Raw genomic sequence first — 25,193 nt, 5'->3', positions numbered from 1 at the left:
TAAACATGGTGGAGCATAAGCCAAGAGTATCTTTTGATTTTTAATGTTTTCCTTTTTTTTTCTTACAGCTATTACAACTTAGATGATATTAATCATGACATCATGAATAAATATCTCTCCAACCTCGTGGAGAAATCTCTTGCGGATCTGGAATGTTCCTATTGTATTTCAGTAGGGGAGGTAAAACTATCCTTATAAGCCTATTCATGCTTACTGCTAATCTATATCTGCATTTCATTGTTAAAAGATCCAACGAGAGTGATGTGAGTATTTCCCGCCAGCCATTTTGGTTAAAGGCAAGCAAGATTCATCCTTTGCATTACTCCCCAACCCCATCAAACCTGAAACAACGGTTAATTGCTTTGCCTATACAAATAAGGGAATATAAAAAGATAAGACTCAACTTTGACTTCCATAATAAACTATTCAGCCCATCAAGTCTGATCCATCATTCATTGAGGTCATGGCTGATCTGTAAATTTTCAACTATGCTTTTCTCCTTTTTCCTCATGACCCTTGATTGTCTTGCTGATTTTAAAATGTCTTTCTCTGCCTTTAGTATTTTCAATGACCCAGCCTCAACACCTCTCTGCGGTAAAAATGTCCACAAATGTTCTACCATCTGGGAAAAGAAATTCTTCCTCACCTCCATCTGAACTGGATGAGCACTTACACTGAGATTGTGTCCTTTGATCCAAGTCACTCGCTGAAGAGGAAAAAGCTGCCTAAGAATCTTATTTGTTCTTTTAAACTCCAAAGTATATAGGCCCAACCTACTCAACCTCTGGTCATGGGAAAAATCATTTCTTATCCAGAATCAAGCGAGCAAACTATCTTTGGACTGCCTCCAGTGCCTGTTTATCTTTTCTTGGGAGTTAGTTAGTTCAGTTGGCAAGAAAGCTAGTTTCTCTCTGTCTGTCTGTCTGCCTGCCCCTCTCTCTCTCTCTCTGTCTCTCTCGCTGTCATGCACAAGCAGCCCCTTGGGACTCTGGCACTATGACAACCTTATCTTTTTATCTTTCCTTAGCTGAGGGGTCCACAACTGTCTTCAGTGTTCGAGGTGGAGTCTGACTAGTGCCTTGTTAGTTTTAGCAAGACTCCTATATTTTTGTACTCCACTTGCTGAATAGGATGCTAGCTTTTTGTGATTCACGCTTAAGGATCTCCAAATCTCTTGGTTCTGCACTGTCTCTCTATTTGGATAACGTTCAGTTCTTCCATCTTTCCTGACAAAATGCATCAACTCATTTTGCCACATTATATTCCACCTGCCCAAATTTTTACCCTTGGTCTTCTGAGGTTTCTCTCCTCCAGGATTAGTTTCCCTTAAGGCAGTTATTGTCATGTTCACCAACAAGTAATATCAACACAGGCTTCAATTGGGAAAACCAACTCTATCAATCAGTCCAGTAAAGCAATTACTTAACCATTCAGCTCCTCCCAGCCACATCTTTAAAACGAATGGGCTGCTTGGAACCCATGCCCCACTCACATCACTGGTTAATTTTCTCAAGGGAGTGGATAAATACTTGCAGGAGAAAAAATTGCACATCTTGGGGCAAAGGGCAGGTTAATGCAACTACTTTGATAGTTTTTTTTCATTGAGCCAGCCCAACACAGTAGCCTCCACTTGGGCTTCAAAATGATGGGGAGACAAAATTGAATAAACTCACTAAGATCAAGGCACGAAATCATAACATTTTGATACATACTGCAACATTTTGGTTTTAACGTTGTTTCAGCCTTTTGTGTACCTTTGTTTTTATCTTATCCAGTTAACTCTCCCAGTTTCTCTGTTACTATAGTTTTAGCAACCTCCTTTCCTACAGGCTGATAAACAGTACTCATTTAGTCATGTTCCCTGCTTTTATGAGAAGATCTCCTATCTGGTCCACCCTTCTTTTGACTGACCCTTTTGATATTTATATTTTTATATACATTCCTTCGATATTTTCTCATTAACCTGACCAGAGATGTTACTACACACCACCTGGCACAGAGATAGTTACACTACCACTGCACCAGATGAGCTCATGTTCCCTTTTATGAAATCCAACTAATTATTCTCATGCATTGACTTTGCCTTGCTTGTTTACATTTTTTGGTCCTCTTCTATATTTCCTGCATTCAGCATTGTTCTTTATGTGAGCTTGAAATTTATCGTAGCTGTACCTTTTTATTAAATAACTACTATTTCTATAAATATTAGGTACCTATTGGTAAATTTCAGTTTTCACCTACTACTATTCTAAAGTGTCAATTGTGACTCAATGGCAGTACCTTGCTCCTGAGTCAGAAAGTTATGCGTTTGTCTCCTTTTCCAAAGGAATGAGCACAGATCCAAGTACAGCACTGGTAGATTGCAACTCTAACTGCAGCACTCTATCATGTGAGACACTAAACCAAGGTCTATCTTTTCCCTTAATTGAACATAAAAGATACCCTGAAACTATTTCAAGAATTTGGCAAGGAATATATAATCAATGTTCTGGTCAATACTTATCTCATTCCTGAAGAAGGGCTTATGCCTGAAATGTCGATTCTCCTGCTCCTCGGATGCTGCCTGGCCTGCTGTGTTTTTCCAGCATCACATTTTTCAACTCTGGTCTCCAGCATCTGCAGTCCTCACTTTCTCCGAATACTTAACTCTGCCCAATATTGTGAAGGAATATATTGTCTGATTATTATCACATAGCTACTTTTGAGACCTATCTATACTACCTACCTGAGGTTACCATGAAAGTCCCTTCTTCTTAAGCTGAGGCTCAGGTTAAAGTCACCACGAGTCATCTCTCTGTCTCTAATGAAAGACCTTGGCACTTTAGTGGTTTGACCTTCACTGCATGCCAATTGGCTAATAACCACTTTAAGATGGCCTGCTTTCATAAGTTGCTCCATGTACAAAAATAATTTATTTTCTTTTTTGGATATTCCGTAGATCATGATTTCTGACCTGCTTGTACATGTAAATCACCTAGTCAGCATTCTGGTTGTGAGCAGAGATTGGTTCCTCAGAAAGGGGTAGGAAAAGCAAACATATTTGGGGAGCCTCACATTTCTTTCTTTAAGCGAAATATGTCAACATATGTTTGTGTTTCTGCATCAAATATCTTTTGTTTGCTTTTTTACAGTAGTATGGTATAAAAGTAAATAATAAATCATTTGCAAATTTTTCCTGTATTTAAGAAGTTATTTAGACATCACAAAATGCATAATTTTAGCTGAAGGTGATGTAATCTATCAAATCAAATCATTCATGTATCAAGGACCTGCCCAAAATCAGTGGCTTCTATAACAGGCATGTCACCTGCTTTTGCAGGTTACTGCCCATGCAGGAAACACCGAAATTTGCTCCAAATATCAGAAGAATGTTTTTGAATTTTAATTCTAATTCATTTTTAATAAAGCATATCTTTGTCTTGTAGGATAATCGCAGCCTCCAGTCACTGGATTTAGGCCGTATAGCCTCTTATTACTATCTGAAACACCAAACTATGAGAATGTTCAGGAGCCAGATGAAAGCAGATTGTAGTGTGAAAGACTTGCTTTCTGTTCTAACGGTGAGTACAAGGTGCTGTAATGCATTTGCTGGAATCTCCAATCCATCTCACTGAAACGCAGGATTTGCTTATGAAATACGTGCTGAGAGATATTGACAAGGGTACCTTAAAATCTATGTATTGTATTGCAGTTGTAGTGTAATGGGTTTGTTACAATAGAAGGTCAATTCACGGAAATTCATTTTGTTTCCTGTCTACATTATTAAGGGCTCTAACTGAACAGGAGGCTACTATGGTCACCATTTTGTACCATATGTCAGAATGTCTCTTATCTGTCATTTATGCTATTTATGATTGGTGGTTTTAAAGAACGAACTTGCAGTTACGTAATTTCTTTTGATATTGTTCTGTGGTAACATTCTAGCCTTTTGAGCCATAAGGTTATGGATTCAGGTCCATTTGGGACATAATTTAAGCAGTTACTCCACTTCAGTGCTATGAGTGCTACAATGCACATTCAGCAATACTGGCAAGAATGTTTGCACCTCTTGGACTTAGCGAAAATTGTAATGGAGACTCCAGAAAACCCAACCACCCTTTAGCCAACAGGCAACAGGTGGAGGTGGCATTAAGTCACACAGAATGCACATATTTCACAGAGGCAGCAGCATATGTAAAACTATTAACTACTTTCAGTCAGATTGATTTTTGCAAGGAAGGACTGGGAAATACAATTTGTGGTGATTATACCTGGTAGTGGAAGGTCTAAACTTTGCAAGGTTGCTTGGATTGGTAGGGACATCTTTTTGGACACATGCAGGGATCTGTTTGGAAATGCTGAAGAGCTGCAGCAAATGTCACAACAATGGCAGCAAATTAGTTGCAAATATCTGGCTTAATCCTAAGGGAGTAGGAGGATAGAATAACTGCACTTGTCAAGGCAACACTTCTTTGCCCTAACTGATTCAGCTACACAGATGGCAGGAAGGAGATTATGTGAAAATAAAGCATTGCACATTTTATAAAAGAAGAGACAAAATAGGCAGGCACTATTGCATATAGATGTCATAGATGCAAGGAAACCAGAGGAAGTATACCAGACCAAGAAGTAAAGGCCGGGATGCATGCACCAAGAGAAAGGGTTAGGATTTTTTTCCCTGGAGTATAGGGGTTTGACGGGGTGACCTTCATAGAGGATTATGAAATCATGAATAGCATAGGTAAGGTGAAGAACCAAGGTCTTTTCTCCAGGGTAGGGGAGTCCAAAACTAGAGGACATAGGTTTAAGGTGAGAGGGGAAGGGACCTGAGGGGAACTTTTTCACACTGAGGATGGTGCGTATATGGAATGAGTTACCAGAGGAGGTGGTAGAGGTGGGTACAATTACAACATTCAAAAGTCATTTGGACAGGTACATGAATAGGGAAGGTACAGAGGGATATGGGACAAATGCAGGCAAATGGGATGAGGTCGGTTTAGGAAATCTGATCAGCATTGATGAGTTGGGCTGAAGGGACTATTTCCATGCTATTATAACTCTAATGAAGGTTGGGACAACTAATTTTGTGGGGAGGTATACTAACATCTTAGGTCATGACTGAAAACCAGTGCTGAAGACAGCTGAGGTTCACCTAAGATTATGGTCACAAATGTAGGTCGGAACAATTATAAATATACCAGACGGAATGATCCTTGCAAACTGCAGGCACATAGATGTAGTACATAGTGCAAGAATATCTCGGAGCACAGGTCTGTCCGCTCTTATGCCCTGCCAGTGGTTGTAGAGGTTACCATGCCTCCACATTTTTGTACGCCAGGCTTTTTCCAGGGCTCAGCAGAAGACCTATCCAGAATATCACAGTCAATTACACACTGTCAAATCAAATCTATTTGTATGCGAGGGGAAGTATATCCAGTTCCCTGTTAATTTGGAATCTCGAGTATCAGCTTCATTCAGATGCATGTATTTCTTGATTGTCCCCACATTGTCTTAAAGGCTCCAAATCAGCAATAAGACTGAATGGAATGAATGAATGAATGGAATGACTATTCATTCACTCAATGCCCAGGTAGTTGGTGACGGCAACCAAGCTTTCCTTCAGATCTTTGCAAAGGTCACTGTTAGCTGCCATGACTACTTCATACTGAAGAATTACCAACTCCCTGAGATTTTTCATCCACCTACACAAATCTGTGGTGAACCTCTGGGGAGAAAAACACAGTGCCTTTTCAGAAGATTGTAAATTACCCCTTTTGGACAGATGCAAACTGAGTACAAATGCACAATAGATGGGTGGTGATAGGGAGTAATATCGAGCAGGCACTTGGCAATCTCGGGTGCGTGGAACTTGTTGTGGAGAACAGCAGTATTCCTGTACAGAATAAAGTAGGCAGAATGGTAGTGATTTGCTACATGCTCGTCTACATTGCACGACAGCGCGACTCAGATCTTGAACTAGGAAAATTCCATGGCCAGAGATCCAACATCTGAGGAGCAGGACGGTAAGAAGAAGATTGTCATTTCTTTTCTGAAGAGTATGATACAAAGAAGGATGGGGGAGGGCGGCAATGGCAGAGCAGCTGAGAAACATGCCCACATTACCAGGGCTATTCAGTGCAGGAGGGGTCATCACCAGTTATGCCTAATACAAAGCAGATTCAACTAAGATCCTGAGATCTAATCTTGCCATCAGTCAGTCCCTGGTGAGCAGCTTTCATGTAATGAGCCTATTACATGGAAACTGGTTACTAAGGGAAATGTCCACCCCAATAAGATAGAAAAGCAACATCAATGAGTTTGACTCTCGTGATTGCAATGAGGTCAGCCATGTGGACTTCATAGAATATGAGTTCCCTGATTGGGGCTGTTATTCTGGTCTGATCAGGAAGCACTTGCTGACAGATATAAACAAAAATGTCAGAGGATCTATTCAGTCTGAGAGCTGGCTCTGAGGGAGCTGGAGTAGTGTCAAGGACTTTTCACGTGTGAATAAAGGGTGACTTGGTGACAGTACACCGCCTCTGTGGAGTTATCTCAGTGCTGACAAGCATGAGACAGCAAACGAGTCCCATTAGATCCAAATGGAGCAAGATAATTCATTGGCTGGTATCCAGGAGAATGCACACATGAAAAGTTCACCGACATCTGGTTTGAAACAGTTAAATTGCTCAGCAATATTCAAGACAAAACCAATCAAAATAATGATCTGGTTAAATGGTCACCCAGCTCTAATGGAAATCAGTAGCGGCATGGTCATTTCAGTGATCACAGAGCCAGTCATTAACAAAGTTTGTTCTGGACTCCCAACCTTAAATTTGCACAAGATCTCAACTAGACTGAGAACCTACACAGGTTGTTCTGATATAGCACACATTTCATCAGTGCAAATTGGCTATAACGCGATTGATGAATTGTGGATAATGCAAACTTTCTACTGCAATTCTATAGCAATTTTGCATAGTGATCTACAGAGTGGCCTTCTATACGCGAGGTTGTAGAGGAACGCAACTGTCACGTTATAGCAGAACGAACTATACTGGGGAACCTTAAGGATACAACTTAACTTCTGGTCTTTTATGAGAAGTGGCCGGTTCAGTTATTGTTGATTGTGGTAAAAAGCTCAGGCCCAAGCTTGATGGGGATGGAGTGAAATTGGTTGAGAAGGATTCATCTAGATTGGCTCAACATTTTTCAAATGTCTGAGTGAAGTCCTAATTAAATACCCCAGAGGTTTTTCAGAAAGGTTGAGGATGCAAGGCCACCTTGCATGTTGACCAGGAAGCAATTCCATGATTCTGCAAGTCCACCCAGTGCTATTTGCCTTACTGGCTAAAGTAGAGGCAGAAATCAGAAAGCTAGAAAGCAAAGGAAGTATCAACCCAGTCCAGTTTGCAGAAGGGCAGCACCACTCATACTGATTGTGAAGCCTGACAGGTCTATTCGCCTCTGTGGAGATTTTAATCAAATAGTAAACCGCTTCTTGCAGCTGGATAAATAGCCCATCCCACACCTAGAGGATTTGTATGCAAAGCTGGCAGGGAGTTGTTTTTCACGAAGCTGGATATAAGCCATGCTTACTTGCATTTGCCATGAGATGAAGTTTCCCAAACATATGTTACAATTCATACCAATTCAGGTTTCAATCAATATATGAGAATGCCATTTGGATTGGCAGAGTGTCATAGAGTCATAGAGATGTACAGCATGGAAACAGACCCTTCGGTCCAACCCATCCATGCCGACCAGATATCCCAACCCAATCTAGTCCCACCTGCCAGCACCCAGCCCATATCCCTCCAAACCCTTCGTATTCATGTACCCATCCAACTGCCTCTTAAATGTTGCAATTGTACCAGCCTCCACCACATCCTCTGGCAGTTCATTCCATACATGTACCATCCTCTGCGTGAAAACGTTGCCCCTTAGGTCTCTTTTATATCTTTCCCCTCTCATCCTAAACCTATGCCCTCTAGTTCTGGACTCCCCGATCCCAGAGAAAAGACTTTGTCTATTTATCCTATCCATGCCCCTCATAATTTTGTAAACCTACATAAGGTCACCCCTCAGCCTCCGACGCTGCAGGGAAAACAGCCCCAGCCTGTTCAGCCTTTCTCTGTAGCTCAAATCTTCCAACCCTGGCAACATCCTTGTAAATCTTTTCTGAATCCTTTCAAGTTTCACAGCATCTTTCCGGTAGAAAGGAGACCAGAATTGCATGCAATATTCCAACAGTGGCCTAACCAATGTCCTGTACAGCCGCAACATGACCTCTCAACTCCTGTAATCAATACTCTGACCAATAAAGGAAAGCATACCAAACGCCTTCTTCACTATCCCATCTCCCTGCGACTCCACTTTCAAGGAGCTATGAACCTGCACTCCAAGATCTCTTTGTTCAGCAACACTCCCTAGGACTTTACCATAAAGTGCATAAGTCCTACTCAGATTTGCTTTCTCCAAATGCAGCACCTCGCATTTATCTGAATCTCCATCTGCCACTTCTCAGCCCATTGGCCCATCTGGTCCAGATCCTGTTGTAATTTGAGGTAACCCTCTTCGCTGTCCACTACACCTCCAATTTTGATGTCATCTGCAAACTTACTAACTGAACCTCTTATGCTCGCATCCAAATCATTGATGTAAATGACAAAAAGTAGAGGACCCAGCATCGATCCTTGTGGCACTCCAATGGTCACAGGCCTCCAGTCTGAAAAACAACCCTCCACCACCAGCCTCTGTCTTCTACCTTTGAGCCAGTTCTGTATCCAAATGACTAGTTCTCCCTTTTTTCCATGAGATCTAACCTTGCGAATCAGTCTCCCATGGGGAAACTTGTCAAACGCCTTACTGAAGTCCATATAGATCACTTCTACTGCTCTGCCCTCATCAATCTTCTTTGTTACTTCTTCAAAAAACCCAATCAAGTTTGTGAGACATGATTTCCCACGCACAAAGCCATGTTGACTATCCCGAATCAGTCCTTGCCCTTCCAAATACATGTACATCCTGTCCCTCAGGATTCCCTCCAACAACTTGCCCACCACTGAGGTCAGGCTCACCGGTCTATAGTTCCCTGGCTTGTCTTTACCACCCTTCTTAAACAGTGGCACCATGTTTGCCAACCTCCAGTCTTCCAGCACCTCACCTGTGACTATCGATGATACAAATATCTCAGCAAGAGGCCCAGCAATCACTTCTCTAGCTTCCCACCGAGTTCTCGCGTACACCTGATCAGGTCCTGGGTATTTATCCACCTTTAACCGTTTCAAGACATCCAACACTTCCTCCTCTGTAATCTGGACATTTTCCAAGATGTCACCATCTATTTCCCTACAGTCTACATCTTCCATATCCTTTTCCACAGTAAATACTGATGCAAAATATTCATTTAGTATATCCCCCATTTTCTATGGCTCCACACAAAGGCTGCCTTGCTGATCTTTGAGGGGCCCTATTCTCTCCCTAGTTAGTCTTTTGTCCTTAATATATTTTTTAAAACCCTTTGGATTCTCCTTAATTCTATTTGCCAACACTATCTCATGTCCCCTATTTGCCCTCCTGATTTCCCTCTTAAGTATACTCCTACTTCCTTTATACTCTTCTAAGGATTCACTCGATCTATCCTGTCTATACCTGACATATGCTTCCTTCTTTTTCTTAACCAAACCCTCAATTTCTTTAGTCATCCAGCATTCCCTATACCTACCAGCCTTCCCTTTCACCCTGACCAGAATATACTTTCTCTGGATTCTTGTTATCTCATTTCTGAAGGCTTCCCATTTTCCAGCCGTCCCTTTACCTGCGAACATCTGCCTCCAATCAGCTTTCGAAAGTTCTTCCCTAATACCATCAAAATTGGCCTTTCTTCAATTTAGAACTTCAACTTTTAGATCTGGTCTATCCTTTTCTATCCCGATTTTAAAACAAATAGAATTATGGTCGCTGACCCTAAAGTGCTCCCCCACTGACACCTCAGTCACCTGCCCTGCTTTATTTTCCAAGAGTAGGTCAAGTTTTGCACCTTCTCTGGTAGGTTCACCCACATACTGAATCAGAAAATTGTCTTGGACACACTTAAGAAATTCCTCTCCATCTACACCTTTAACACTATGGCAGTCCCAGTCAATGTTTGGAAAGTTAAAATCCCCTACCATAACTACCCTATTATTCTTACAGATAGCTGAGATCTCCTTACAAGTTTGTTTCTCAATTTCCCTCTGACTATTTGAGGGCCGATAATACAATCCCAATAAGGTGATCATCCCTTTCTTATTTCTCAGTTCCACCCAAATAACTTCCCTGGATGTATTTCCGGGAATATCCTCCCTCAGCACAGCTGTAATGCTATCCCTTATCAAAAATGCCACTCCCCCTCCTCTCTTGCCTCCCTTTCTATCCTTCCTTAGCATTTGTATCCTGGAACATTAAGCTGCCAGTCCTGTACATCCCTGAGCCATGTTTCTGTAATTGCTATGATATCCCAGTCCCATGTTCCTAACCATGCCCTAAGTTCATCTGCGTTCCCTGTTAGGCCCCTTGCATTGAAATAAATGCAGTTTAATTTATTAGTCCAACCTTGTCCCTGCCTGCCCTGACTGTTTGATTCACTTCTCTTCTCAACTGTACCAGTCTCAGATTGATCTCTTTCCTCACTATCTCCCTGGGTCCCACCCCCCCCACCTTACTAGTTTCAATCCTCCCAAGCAGTTCTAGCAAATTTCCCTGCCAGTATATTAGTCCTCTTCCAGTTTAGGTGCAATCCGTCCTTCTTGTACAGGTCACTTCTACCCCAAAAGAGATTGCAATGATCCAAAAATGTGAATCCTTCTCCCATACACCAGCTCCTCAGCCATGCATTAATCTGCTCTATCCTCCTATTCCTGCCCTCACTAGCTCGTAACACTGGGAGTAATCCAGATATTACTCCCCTTGAGGACCTCCTTTTAAATTTCTGCCTAAATCTCTGTAATCTCCCTTCAGAATCTCAATTGTTTCCCTTCCTATATTGTTGATTCCAATGTGGACAATGACCTCTTGCTGGCTCCTCTCCCCTGTGAGAACATTCTGCACCCTCTCTGAGACATCCTTGATCCTGGCACCAGGGAAACAACACACCATTCTGCTTTTTCTGTGCTGGCCCACAGAAACGTCTGTCTGTACCTCTGACTACAGAGTCCCCTAACACAATTGATCTCTTTGGAAGCCAACGTACCCCTCGTTGCATTAGAGCCAGTCTCAATACCAGAAACTTGGCTGTTCATGCTACGTTCCCCTGAGAATCCATCACCCCGTACGTTTTCCAAAACAGCATACCTGTTTGAAATGGGTATATCCACAAAAGACTCCTTCCCTAGGTGCCGCCCTCTCTTACCCTTCCTGGAGTTCACCCATCTATGTGACTGTATCTAAGACTTTCCCCCCTTCCTATACTGCCATCCATCACATACTGTTGCTGTTGCAGATTCCTCATCGCTTCTATCGTCTCTCCAACCGATCCACTCGATCTGATAAGATTTGCATCCAATTTATAGCAGATATAATCCGCAGTAACCCTTAAACTCTCTTTAAACTCCCACATCTGACAAGAAGTACATATCACTGCAAAGGCCATTTTTGTTCCTTCACAATCTACAGACCCAGAAAATAACACAGTCTTATTCCTCTACAAAATACTGCCCCAGGTTAAATTAATAGCTATGGCTTATGTTTTAAGTTTAATCAAGAGACTTATCTTCAAAAACATAATCAAGAAACAACCCACTGTACTCACTAATACAGCCTTTCTCTTAGACAGACTTAAAACAACGATTAACTTATCTGATTCTGTGTTGTGAACTTTGCCCAAACCGGTTCCTCCAAGATTAGTTGTGAAATTCACTGTTTGTTAATTTTCCCAGATGCACTCCGATGTCCAGCGACACATGAATTCAAAAACAGCAAAGGCAGTAACTGTGCAGGTTTTCTCTATCTCTCTCCCTCTTTCTTTCTTTCTTTCTTTCTCTCTCTCTCTCTCTCTCTCTCTCTCTCCTGCACTGTGCTCACCATGTGCTTCCTTTGTCTGCCCTTCTCCCTTTTAAAGCTGCTGTTGTTTTGACTTTTTTTTCCCAAAGTTCCAAAACAATGCAACAGCATATAAAACAGTAATTGCTGCTCCTGGAATTCGAGGAAATCACCTCCAGCACCTACAATACCTCAAAAAAACGAACAGCTCTTACAGCCAGAAATTTTTCCCGTCCTCCATCTTGGATTACCCAGAATCCTCATCAGCCTGTGCAATTTTTCAGTGGTTGATGGAGAACGTTTTCCAAGGTCTACCCCAGCTCGCCATTTGTCTAGATAATGTGATAGTAACAGGGAAGACAAATAAGGATCACTTTGGGGCACTTCCAGGCCCCCCAAGTGATCTACTTGGACTACATTGTCATCAAGATCAGATTGTGAGGGTGATCAAAGGTGTCCCAGCTCCCACATCATTAGCAGAGCTTAGGTCTTTCCTTAGGCTGGTGAATTGTTACAAAAAGTTCATACATAACCTCGCCACCATCTTGGCACCTTTGCATCAACTCTTAAAGGGTCAGCCTTGGAAGTGGTCGAGTAGCCAAGCCATGGCTTTCAGGGAAGTGAAGAAGCCACCATCATCCTTGAAGATGTTTGCACATTGTGATCCCAAGCATCAGGGTAGTATTAGCTCATAGGTGGCCGAATGGAGAGGGACGCCCAATACACACTAACTAATGCAGAATGTAAACACGCCCAGATAAAGAAGAAAGGTTTGGCAGTTATATTTGAAGCCAGGAAGTTCTACCAATGCCTTTACAGACATAAATTTGTAATATCAATGGACCACAAACCCCTTAAAAGGACAAGTCAGTGCTACCCATAGCTTCAGGCCAAATGCAACAGTGAGCTCTCATACTAAGTGCATATAATTAGAAGTTGGAACACCATCCGGGAGAAAGTGAGGACTGCAGATGCTGGAGATCAGAGTTGAAAAATGTGTTGCTGAAAAACGCAGCAGGTCAGGCAGCATCCAAGGAGCAGGAGAATCGATGTTTCGGGCATAAGTGGGATTCCTGAAGAAGGGCTTATGCCCGAAACGTTGATTCTCCTGCTCCTTGGATGCTGCCTGACCAGCTGCGCTTTTCCAGCAACACATTTTTCAACACCATCCGGGAGGCCAAGTAGCAAATGCTGCTGCATTGAGCTGCCTCCTGATGGCAGATACACCACTGGTGACACTGCTACTAGAAGAGGCCATATAGTTTTAAATTCTCTGGATCCATTTCCAGTCATAGCTGAAAATATCAGACTTTGAACGCAGAAAGATCCAGTCCTGGCAAAACTGAAACAGCAGGTGGTGATGGATGAAACAAAAGGGCCATCACAACTAGAACTAAAACCTTTTTGGAACCAGAGAGACCGATCACAGTACAGGACAGTATATTATTATGGGGAGCAAGAGTGATTGTCCCAAGAAAAGGTCGCCGTCAGAGACTGCGTGAACTCCAGAGTCATCCAGAGGTTTCCAAAATGAAGATGTTAGTGAGAAGTTACATCCGGTGGCCAGGATTAGATGCCAACACAGCCACATTGGTGGGACAGTGTCCAGAGTGCCAACAAGGACAAAATTTACTGCTAGCAGCTGCCCTACATTTGTGGGAATGGCCACAAACCTTGGACTCAGTTACATGTTGACTATGAAGGTTCTTTCATGGGCTCAGTGTTCTTAGTCATTGTGGATGCCCACTCTAAAGTGATTGGATGTGTGTAGAGTTTATTCATCAAACACTTGAATGATGATAGAAAAACTGCACACATTTTTTGCAATACATGGACTTCCGAAAGTGTTGGTTGCAGATCATGGGCCATCGTTTGCCAGCAGGGAAAATAGAGTATTTGCTAAAGTCGAATGGTATTTTTCATATAAGGGCAGCTCCATACCATCCATTGTCCAATTGTCTGGCAGAAAGAGCAGTCCTAATGTTAAAGGCAGTCTTAAAGAAACAGTTTACAGCTTCACTCGATACCAAATTGTCCCAGATTCCTATTTGACTATCGGACCACCCCTCATACGACTACACGGATAGCTCCAGCAGAGTTGTTAATGGAGAGCAGACTCCACACCAGATTAAAACTGATATTTCCACACCTAGTGGGGAGGGTGAAACAGCATCAGGAACGCCAATACCAGACACAAGACTCTGCTAAGTGAGAAAGACAGTTTACTTCAGGGAACAAAGTTTGGGATAGGAACCATGGGAATGACCCTGCATGGGTAAGAGGCATGGTTGACGCAAGACCAGTTCCAGTGATGTATAAAATTTGGGTAGATGCAATGGTCCTGAGCAAACATGTGGACCATATAAAAGCTGCAAACACGCAAACAGTGCAGGAGCAAACAGTGTCCGGTTCCTTAACTGCCTTTCTGACTGTTCTGGAACCCGTGAGGTCTCTCTGTCTGTCTAGGGTTGAGGATATCTAGGAATCTGAGATGGACGTAGCGGAAGTCGCCACCTTGAGACTTTAGCTGCATGAAGACGAGAATGACTTTCTTCCGAGAATCTCTTCGCACAAGTGACGAGCTACTGTGTATTACACTCTGCCTGTATCAGAGGCAGAGTTGGAGGAACCTGACCCGGTGCTGAAGTGCCCCAGTAGAAACGACAAAAAGAAAAGAACCGGCCTATGCCCTCAGACTCAGAGAAGGAGGGATGGCGTGATTGTAATCCGGTCAGCCAGGTGGACCTCATAGAATATGAGCTCTCTGATTGGACCAGATTAACAAATCCAATCAGGGAGGCCTGGTTAACAGATACGAACAAAAGTGTCCGAGGTGTGAGACTGGCTCTGAGGAAGCTGGATCAATGTCAAGGACCTTCCACATGTTTATTAATAAAGAATGACTTGGTGACAGGATACCGTTCTCTGTGGAGTTAGTTCAGACTTACGACATAGAGTCATAGAGATGTACAGCACAGAAACGGACCCTTCAATCCAACTCATTCATGCCGATCAGATATCTTAAATTAAATCAGTCCCATTTGCCAGCACTTGGCCTATATCCCTCTAAACTATTCCTATTCATATATCCATCCAGATGCCTTTTAAATGTTGTAATCATACCAGTTTCCACCACTTCCTCTGGTAGTTCATTCCATGCATGTACCACCCTCTGCATGAGTAAGTTGCCCCTTAGGTCCCTTTTATATCTTCCCCTCTCACCTTAAACCTATACCCTCTAGTTTTTGAGTCCTGGGAAAAAGACTCTTATCTGTGCCCCTCATGATTTTATAAACCTCTGTAATGTCACCCTTCAACTTCCGACACTCTAAGGAATATAGGCCCAGCCTATTCAGCCTCCCCCCTATAGCCAATATGTCTGAAACCATTATAAACACGTCATTACATAACTTCTGGATTTAGCATATTACAAGCTCACCATTTGAGATGTCCTTTGTGAACAAGACTCTTCACATTACTGCCAACAGCTGTCAGTAAGATGCCATTGTCACCAGTCTGTGCATAGTCAAATCATGCTTACAATTCTGACAGTGCTATTTGGAATTATGTCTTCATACCCAGTAGCTGCTATTAAATTATTGGATTTGCTAACAAACATTCAGATAATGCATGTTATGCAAGGTGAAGATACAACTATGTTAGACCAGCTTTTTGAATGATGTTGTACATCATCCAATCAGACAATTGGTCCAGTTTCAGGAGCAGATAACATTTGCAATGTACAACATCTCCATCAACCTCAGCCCCCTTACACACCACAAGCAGAACAGATCTGAAGAAGGGTCACTGAAACTTGAAACATTAACTCTGCTTTCTCTCCAGACATGCTGCTAGACCTGCTGAGTTTCTCCAGCAATTTCTGTTTTTATTTTACTCAGATCTCCAGCATCTGAAGCTCTTTGTTCTGACATGAATTCACAGGGTTTCATATTACTGACATGAATTCACAGGGTTTCATTGAGCTGGAGCAGGACGCATGGCCAATTTTCCCTTCCCTTCCCAAAGCTGGGAACACTGCAAATACTGAAGTAATTTACAGAATCTATCACTCGGGCAGACCTCTCTCAGCTCATTATTGACAGAAGCTTAAATCCTTCCCAATTAGTTTAACTGTACGTTTGAATACATTTGCTATGTTAATGAGATACCTGTAGGTTCATTGTCTTTACTCCTCCCTTTGCTGAAAAGAACAAAAATCTCTTTTGCAAAGCATTAAATGCAGACATAGAGAGACAAATCATTTCCTTCTGCACTATAAAATTTAAATTCTGTACTGTTTTGTGATGACTAATTATATATTTTCATTTAATTAACCGTCCATTAAAAACAAGATTTTGGATTTTCTGAGTGGGCTCAAATGCAACCAGAAACAAAGCAGAATGAGATGTTCACTCAGCTAGCATCTGAGTGTTGACCTGGCTGTTTATTTCAGGGTCAAACTCATTGAAGTATTGTTAGCAAGCTTCAGACATTAGAAATGGCTCTGGTTGGCAGATTAGCCTCAGGGGATGAAAAAATCTACAGGATTTAGCAGCCTGCAGCAACTTATAGAGCCAAGCATCAAATCATCAGCCTATCTGTTTTCTCTATGCCCAGGCAAACTCATTAGCAAAAAAAACCATGGCTGTGTGCCTCACATTTCTATGGCTGCAGTTGCGGAAGGTTGCTTCAGGAGTTCAGGCAGAAAAGAAGCTCCTATTTGGAATGAATCAAGGCAGACTGTGAAAGAAATCTGTGCAGGTGTGGTAACATCATTAGGGCACTGACATAGGTCATTCTTCACCAGAGAATTTATATTATTTGTGAATAGATATTTCTCTTTTCTCTCTCCTCCTCCCATGTGATACCAGTCTCTTGCCACTCAACTATTTTCCACATTCTGCTTCAGGTTGATGTTAAATTACTTTGAATACCTTTACTTTATCAAAACAAGCATTCAGTAGAAAACCTTATTCTCTATTAAGGGAGGAGGAAGTATTTGGAGAATTGGGAGAGAGTCAGTGGCTTACAGTTGGGCCTTTCTTGGTTGTATTTTTAGTTGTGATATTGATCAAACTCTCTTGCGTGAGCTTATGAAAAATACTGTTTGTCCCCTTTCTTGTTGTCAGATGCTTTCTGAAATGAACCCCAATCACTACTGGTATACCTGTCGCAGTTAATCCGAGACAGATTGAACATTGTCACAAAGCCCAGTCGCTAGTAACAATTAAATATCTTGTATCTTTAGATGTTAATAGAATTGAATATCTTTTTCCTGATTGGTAATCAAAGGAATGTCTTTTACTCGATAGTGTGTGTGAATAAACAGCTAAAAATCCTGGTTATCAGAGGGACAGCATTATACCATTTACTCAGTCTTCAGCAATTTAGCAGTCAGGCTTCAGTCAGAATGAGCAGATGGATCCCTGACTGCTTGCTAATCCACAGCTGGAATTTTATCTTCCACTGCCTTATCCATGGTGTTGGCGAGGAGTAGTATCTCTACTGGACAGGGAGGGCAAGGAAGAAAGTGAAATCATTATTCATAAGTATCCCACTGGGAACACTGCCAGGAGAGATTAATTTTTTCAGTAACGCTTGTAAAACAAGCTCAGGTGGGGTCTCTAATCCTTGGGGCATGGAGGCAGATCAAGAAAGATGCGACACAGCTAGTTCATTTTCTGGTTGTAAGCAAAACAAGTGACTGTGTTCAAAGTCTCAATACATGATTGCAAATTTCAGGAGATCTTTTCCTCAAGGGAGTTTTTTATCTTCTGCATATGCTTTCCCAGACTTTTCATCAATGAAGTGGCAGTATTGAAGTTTTATCCATAACACAATGAAGACCTTGTCTGTTAAATTGGTAATATAAAGTTCAAAGTGCCACAAATATTTTGCTTAACAGACCTGTACTTATCTGATAACACTTCTGACAATCTGATGACATTTTATTAAAAGCCTGATGACATTTGAATACTGCAAAATGAAGGAGATTACTGTTTGAAATGTTGTAAATGCATCATATTTTTCCAATCTATGCATTTTAAGGTGGAGTAAAATGCACATTAAAACATAAGAATAGAAAATGCTGGGGAAGCTCAGTAGGTCTGGCAACAACTGTGGAGTGAAAAACGATATTAATATTTCGAGTCCAATATGAGGTCTTCTGGACTAATGAAGAACTAACCTACTCTGAAAAAGAGTCAATTCAAACATGAAACATTTCTTTCTTCACAGATGCTGATGGCAGACCTGCTGTGTTTCTCCGGTAATTTATGTTTTCATTTCAGATTTATAGCATTCAGAGTACTTTGCTTTTAGTATATTGTAACATGCAGACATGATGGCCTTGAATTTTCTAGAACAGGGCATTTCATGATATGAATCATTTATTAGACTTGATCAGTTAGCCAGAACAACATTTGCATCTCAAATTTATGGAGTTGACAAGATTAACAAGTATTTGGGAGTTGTTGAATAATGTATCCAACTTTGTATTTCCTTAACCGGTGAGATTGAAGAATAGGAAAAACACTGGAAGGAGAGAGGAAGACTGGAATTTAAGTTGAGATAGATACAAATAAACAACAAAAAAAAGCTCAAGGAGAAGTAGACTAAGGGCAGGAAACAAAGAGACTGAAGAAAGAAAAAAGGAAATGTTGACTTAAAATTTGAAAAAGCTCCAGGAATAATTCACTGCCTATGAAAATGAGATTGTGCGGTTTCAGTAGTATTCTTTAGAGAGTGGATGACAATACAGAAATATGAATTTCGCCATTAAAAAGTCTTTGTCATTAAGTACCAGCTTTAACTTTCTGCAGTGAGCTTAATTTGTCTTATCACATAAATACAGCAATTTTCTGAAGCTTGTGGAGAAATTCATACTCGGCTCCCATTTTCACAAAACCGACCATGTAAATCAATAAAAACTAAATGATGAACTGCTGACATTGGAAATGAGAAACAAAAGCAGAAATTGCTGGTAAAACTCAGCAGGTCTGGCAGCATCTGTGGAGACAAACCAGAGTTAACATTTTATGTCTAGTTTTCCAGCAGTTTCATTAACATGAATTGTCCAGAATTTTGTGTTTTTTGCAACCCATTTCTTGTTGCCACAATTTTTGGGTTACTTATCCATTAATTTAACATCTTTCCAGTAAATTCTGGGTCAGTGATAATTCTTAACTGTTAGAACAGTACAACACAGTACAGGCCCTTCAGCCCTCGATAATATGCCAACCTTTTATCCTACTCTAAGATCAAACTAGCCTATGTACTCTTCGTTTTACTATTATTCATGTGCCTATCTAAGATTTGCTTAAATGTCCCTGATGATCTGACTCTACCACCAAGCTGGCAGTGCATTCCACACACCCACCTACCTCTGACATTTGCCCAAACCTTCCTCTAATCATCTTAAACTTATGCCCCCTCATGATAGTGATTTCTGGCGTGGGAAAAAGTCTCTGGCTATCTACTCTATCTCTGCTTTTCATTATCTCGTACCATCTCTATCAAGTCACCTCTCATCCTTCTTTACTGCAATGAGAAAAGCTCCAGCTCTCTCAACCTTTCTTCATAAGACATGTCCTCCAGTCCAGGCAGCATCCTGGTAAATCGCCTCTGCACCCTCAGTAAAGCCTTCCTATAGCGAGGTGACCAGTACTGAACAATATTGCAAGTGTGGTCCAGTAAGGGTTTTATAGAGCTGCAGCATAACCTCCTGACTCTTAATATCAATTCCCCTGCTAGTGAAAGCCAACACACCATACACTGCCTTAAAAACCCTGACAAGTTGGGTGTCAACTTCGGGGGACCTATGGACGTGAACCCCAAGATCCTTCTGTTCCCGCACACTGCCAAGAATCCTGTCTTTAATGCTGTAATCTGCATTCAAATTCAACCTTCCAAAATGAATCTCTGCACACTTTTCCGGGTTGAACTCCATCTGCCATTTCTCAGCCCAGCTCTGCATTCTGTCAATATCCCGTTGCAACCTACAACAGCCCTCCATTCTATCCACAACTCCACTAACCTTAGTGACATTGGCAAACTTACTAATCCATCCTTCCACTTCCTCATCCAAGTCATTTATAAAAATCACAAAGGGAACAGATCCCAGAACAAATCATTGCGGAACACCACATGTCACTGAGCTCCAGGCTGAATACTTTCCATCTGTTACCACCCTCTGTCTTCAATGGGCCTGTCAATTCTATATCCAGTCAGTCTGATTTCCCTGTATCCCATGCCTCTTTATTTTCTGATAGAGCATACGATGGGGAACCTCATCAAAAGCCTTGCTAAAATCCATATACACCATGTCCACTGCTCTACCTTCATGAATGTGTTTTGTCACATTCTCGAAGAATTCAATAAGGTTTGTGAGGCATGATCTGCTCCTCACAATGTCAGGTGAATTTCTTGCCATCTATAAGATGTGGTTATGTAAGACTTCATATGAAAACTTCAGTATAATCAATTCAATAATTTACCACAAGTGTAGCCATTCCAGCCTGCCACAGTCATAACACTGAACATGAGGTCAAGGAGCAAAAACGATGTGTTTACTTCGCAATTTAATTCAAGGTTTGAGAAAGCAGAGTTCAGTTCCAAACAAAGCTACTGATGCAGGATGACATTGTGTCCTAAATAGCAAGAATTGCTTGAATACACTTCGAGCTGTCACAGTGTTCTACCAGTAGGAAGGTAAACACTTCATTGGTACAAGTACCTGCCAATTTCATAAACATACAAACCTCGGCAGGGCCAACAATGGATGTCCTACTCTTAACAACATTGCATTGAGAAAAAAAAGATGCTAAGAAGTAGAAAATCTTGAAGCCCCAGATTCGCAAGGCAGATATTTCTCAAAATAAGCTATGAATCAATCATTATTCTTGACCTTCGAAGTAAGGTTATTGGCCATGCTAAGTTGCCCGTAGTGTTAAGTGAAGGGGTAAATGTAGAGGAATGGGTTTGGGTGGATTGCGCTTCGACTGTTCGGTGTGGACTTGTTGGGCCGAAGGGCCTGTTTCCACATTGTAAGTAATCTAATCTAATCTAATAGTTTATTACCATTTTTCCTACCAAAACTGAGAGAGTGCATTTTGATTTCGTAACTCAACAGTCAAATGTGGCACTTCTATCGAAACATAATACTGGACATAACAACAGTAGACCCCTGAAGCCTATTCCACTATCTAAACAGATTGATATTGTATAATAACTCACCTTTGTTTTTTCATCCTTAGTACCCTTGTCTAGCAACAATTATGTTGTGGATATATGGGAAAAAATGTCAAAGCACAGCAACTTCCTTCTAATTTCCTTCTAACTTCCTTCCTTCTAAATCTCTCTCCAGATTTGCCTTAAATTAGGGTCTAACCATGGTGTTACAACATGGGATAAACCCCCGCCTTCCACTAATTTAAACCAGCAACACAGAAAAGATTCACTTCGTGCTGTAATCTGTGAAAATTAAGAGGCAAAGAACTATCCTAAAAGTCACTATTTAAAGTAAAAATTAACAACTTTATATTTTAAAGTCTAACAGAGCACAAATAACTAACAAGTATTTACAACTCATTTATCTAAATGTGTTTTTAACTTCCCTTCTACAAACTGATCCAATAAAACCCCCGATTAAAATTTACAGAAAAATTCAAACTTCAAAACCAGCCAGTTGTCGAATCTTCCCTTTATATCTTCTTCTGTAAATTTGCTCTCCGGGTCGGTGTTGATATTTTTTTCTGTGCAAACTTCTCCAGACAGGTACCTCTCAGAGTTCTTACTAGCAGCCTACATTTGTTGGTCTTTTAGCAGTTCTCTCTCAACTGTTCAATTTTTTCCAGTTTTATACCCCAAAACATCAGGTCATTTCATTGACTTTAATATTGTCAAAATACCAGATTCAAACTTGATTGGAGTTTGGTATCTTGGGGCATAATTTAAACTGGCCAAATTTGAATGTATTTTTGTCTTGTAGCAACCCAGCCAGTGCTAGCTGTTCTGACCAAGTGTTACATTGTTACTTTGTTCTGGACATGCTGTGCCTTTCTAAGTCCTTGCTAGCTTTCAACTCTCTTAAAGGTACAGTATCCCTTCGACCTTCATAACAATGGAATGTTCCAAAGTAAGATCAAACATGCAACATCAGTTTTGGAATTTTTAAAAAATCACAGCATTCTGTAAATTTATTGTTGAAGTCTAGGCATTTAAATAAACAACTAAAATGTTTTTTTGTCATTTGTGAACACTATTTCACTGTATTTTAAAGACTGCAATTATCTTCAAAAAAGTGCACTGAATTCACTATACTTCACCATTGCTATTTTTATGTCGGCATACTGTTTCACGTAGTAATATTTCCAAAAGATGCTGAGGTAGGATATTCACCATCACCAATCTTCCCCAGATTACCCTGGAACAAGATTGTGTCTCAAATATTTGGACAACAAGTGAAGTTAACTGTCTGTTGCTGCTACAATGCAGCAAATCTCTGAGTGGTTTTCTCCAGTAACAGGATGCTGCCATCAAGTGAAAAAGACATTTTGTCTTCCACACAAATGTGATACTTGAGTTTCAGTATTGATGTGGTGTCAGGTGTGTAGACTGTATGCCCCATATCAAGTATCACATGCTGTTGACCATTCAGAACAGGCACCATGCCACCCATGCCCAACCAGCTTGTGCTTGTAAGCCTCAGAAAAGTACATCCACCATTAGATGTGATTTAACTTTGGAAATCACTTCTTAAAAAGTTCAGACTGTGCCAGGAGTTACATCAGAAACCAATTGAAGATCATCAGGCTGGCACACTGTGTGGTGCGTTTTGCACCTGTTAAAAGCTACACAAGTATTCAAGACCCTGTTTTTTATATAGACCAAAGGAATTTAAACGTATATTTGCACCTTTTTCAAAAGCAAGGGTTTATAGATACAGCCAAACTCTTTCCCAATGCCCTGACAAATCAAACTTTGGCTGTCTCGTCTGCCAATTACGATTGAAAGTTAACAGTTCTTGCTGCATCTCCATGCTAATTATGGCACAGCCGATCGGCACTCTTTCTCATTCTGTATCAAATTAAATCTCTTTTATTGAAGTCAATGTTTTGTGTCTTAGTTCTGATGAGTGCAAGACAAAAAATTTTTTTAGAATTAAATTTTTGAAAAACTGAGAAGTTGAAATCTGTGAGAAACTGATATGAGAAAGGAGATTTGGCAGAGCCAATATTTGGTCTGGCTTAAAAGGCCTCCTGTTTCTTCGTTTTGACATTAACATAAATCAAATTTTATGCCACCTTTACCTGCAGTGCGGAGGACTAGGGCAATCTGCTCATCCATGGGTGAATTGAGACCTTTAGATATCAACTAATGATAATGTAAGGGCCCCCTCTCACCAGTGTGATTTTTATCTGTCGAAGAGGAGGCCTAATGTTCAGGCCAGCTAGTAAAATTTGATGACTGCGCCAGAGGATGTGTCAATTCGAAGTTTTCTGCCCACATTTTGCCTCCACTGCCCTGTCCACCCAAATCTCACCCACAATTAGATCCTCTATTCACCAGGAGAAGGTTACCATCAGCATAACTGATCTTAAAAATGGCCCAGAAGTGAATATGATGCCAATAAACCAGCATGCTAGCCAACACTGGGCACCGTAGGCTCACCAGCAGGCATCCAGAATCCAGCTCAACATTTCACATGGTTGAGTGACCATTGATCTGAAGCATTAATTCAGTTTCTGTCTGCACAGATGCTGCCTGACTTGCTGAGTATTTCCAACGTTTTCAATTGTTGTACCACACTGCATCATTTTCCTAGTAATGGGCTAGATAATTGATCCCACCTGCTATAAAATGCTCTGTGAATAGAAAACACAATTAGAAACATGCTAACACATATCGTCATTATTTGTCGCATTCTTGAAAAACATTTTAAAGAATAAGCCAGTATATGTTTATATTTAGATTCAAAAATCTAGTTGTTCCTAACGATTATGAATTCTTCAGTAGATTAATTGGTTGATAAAGCCACATTGTTAAAAACAGTGTTAGTAGATATGCTGTCATTTTTTAAATGAAAACAAATGTTATCCGCAATGCTTTTTTTGAAAGATTTTAATTGGTCTTTACTACAAATATTTGCTTTTGTGAACTTAAACTTAAAGAAAGATTGCATCCATCTTTGGCTGCCTGTTTTTTCATATGACTTGTTCCCACCATTACCTTTCTACACTGACCTCTCGCTGCTCTTTGCATAGTGGCCCAGCTCATTCAAACCCATGACCTCAGTCATCTGTAAAGCTATCAGCAATTTGTACTTTATACCTCAAACTGCAAAGTGAATGTGCAACTTGAAACTCCCTCAGGATTTAATATAGGCACTGAACTGTTTGACTCTGACCCTTGTCCTGTGTTTCTCACTAGCTTTCTACGGTTGATCTAAGGTGTAGGAATAATTATCACCGCTAAAGTAGAAATATAACTATTCATATTTTCTTTGTTCCTTTTGCGATAAGGTTCTTGACAGTTGCAATAAGACAACAAGAGCTTGTTGCAAATGTATGGAATTCATCAAACTCTCTACTCTGTTCTTATGTGAAATTTAACTTATAGCATCAAGAGCCTTTGGCGTCATGCTTTTCAGAATGGGAAAAGCTTGAATAAGGCGTGAGCTGCTGCTCCCAATAGCTCTCAGACGTTTTGTCTTGAATAGCATCTATTCATTTCAAGTATCTAAACCCTTCATTGCTGGAGCCAACTGAAGCTAACAATCTGATACGCTGAGCTAATGCAGTCTGACAGTATATATTTTTTACCTATTGGTTTCCAGCATCACTTCTCCAAGTGAAAATAATATTTTTTTAATAAGAAGAAACATTCAAACCTTCAAAGTATAGAGTTTTAAGGACTTGAAAGCACTTAATAAATGTACAAGTGTTTTTAGGAACTAGTTTGGGTAGGTAGCCACTCACACCTGAGATCACCCATAATGGAAAGGGGAAGGTCAAATACCAAAATCAGCAGATCACGATGTTATATGAATAGATATTTAAAATTCACTTGGGCTTTTTAGAGGCTCAATTGACACTAACATACTGCGCAGGCAAAAATATGACTGGCATGGGCAGTCAGACAGGAGTGCACAAGGCATTTTTAAAAGCCAACATGAACAAAGGTGGAAAGGAAAG

General features: G+C 40.8%; 1 protein-coding gene across 2 annotated transcripts in view; it reads left to right on the top strand.

Moving 5' to 3' along the window:
* The window catches only part of ascc3 (activating signal cointegrator 1 complex subunit 3), a 544,034-nt gene that overhangs the window by 449,373 nt on the left and 69,468 nt on the right, over positions 1 to 25,193 (top strand). For both annotated transcript variants that reach the window (XM_043687007.2, XM_043687008.2), the window contains exons 35-36: positions 69 to 180; positions 3,426 to 3,560. In XM_043687007.2, the coding sequence (XP_043542942.2) occupies positions 69 to 180; positions 3,426 to 3,560 (247 nt within the window). The remainder of the gene's footprint in view (positions 1 to 68; positions 181 to 3,425; positions 3,561 to 25,193) is intronic.

This window comes from Chiloscyllium plagiosum, unplaced genomic scaffold, assembly GCF_037043375.1.
Source record: "Chiloscyllium plagiosum isolate Xiang-an unplaced genomic scaffold, Cpla_swu_hap1 HiC_scaffold_3, whole genome shotgun sequence".
Classification (NCBI taxonomy): domain Eukaryota; kingdom Metazoa; phylum Chordata; class Chondrichthyes; order Orectolobiformes; family Hemiscylliidae; genus Chiloscyllium; species Chiloscyllium plagiosum.
Note: the sequence above shows the minus strand (reverse complement) of the source record. Positions and strands in the feature narration are given on the sequence as shown.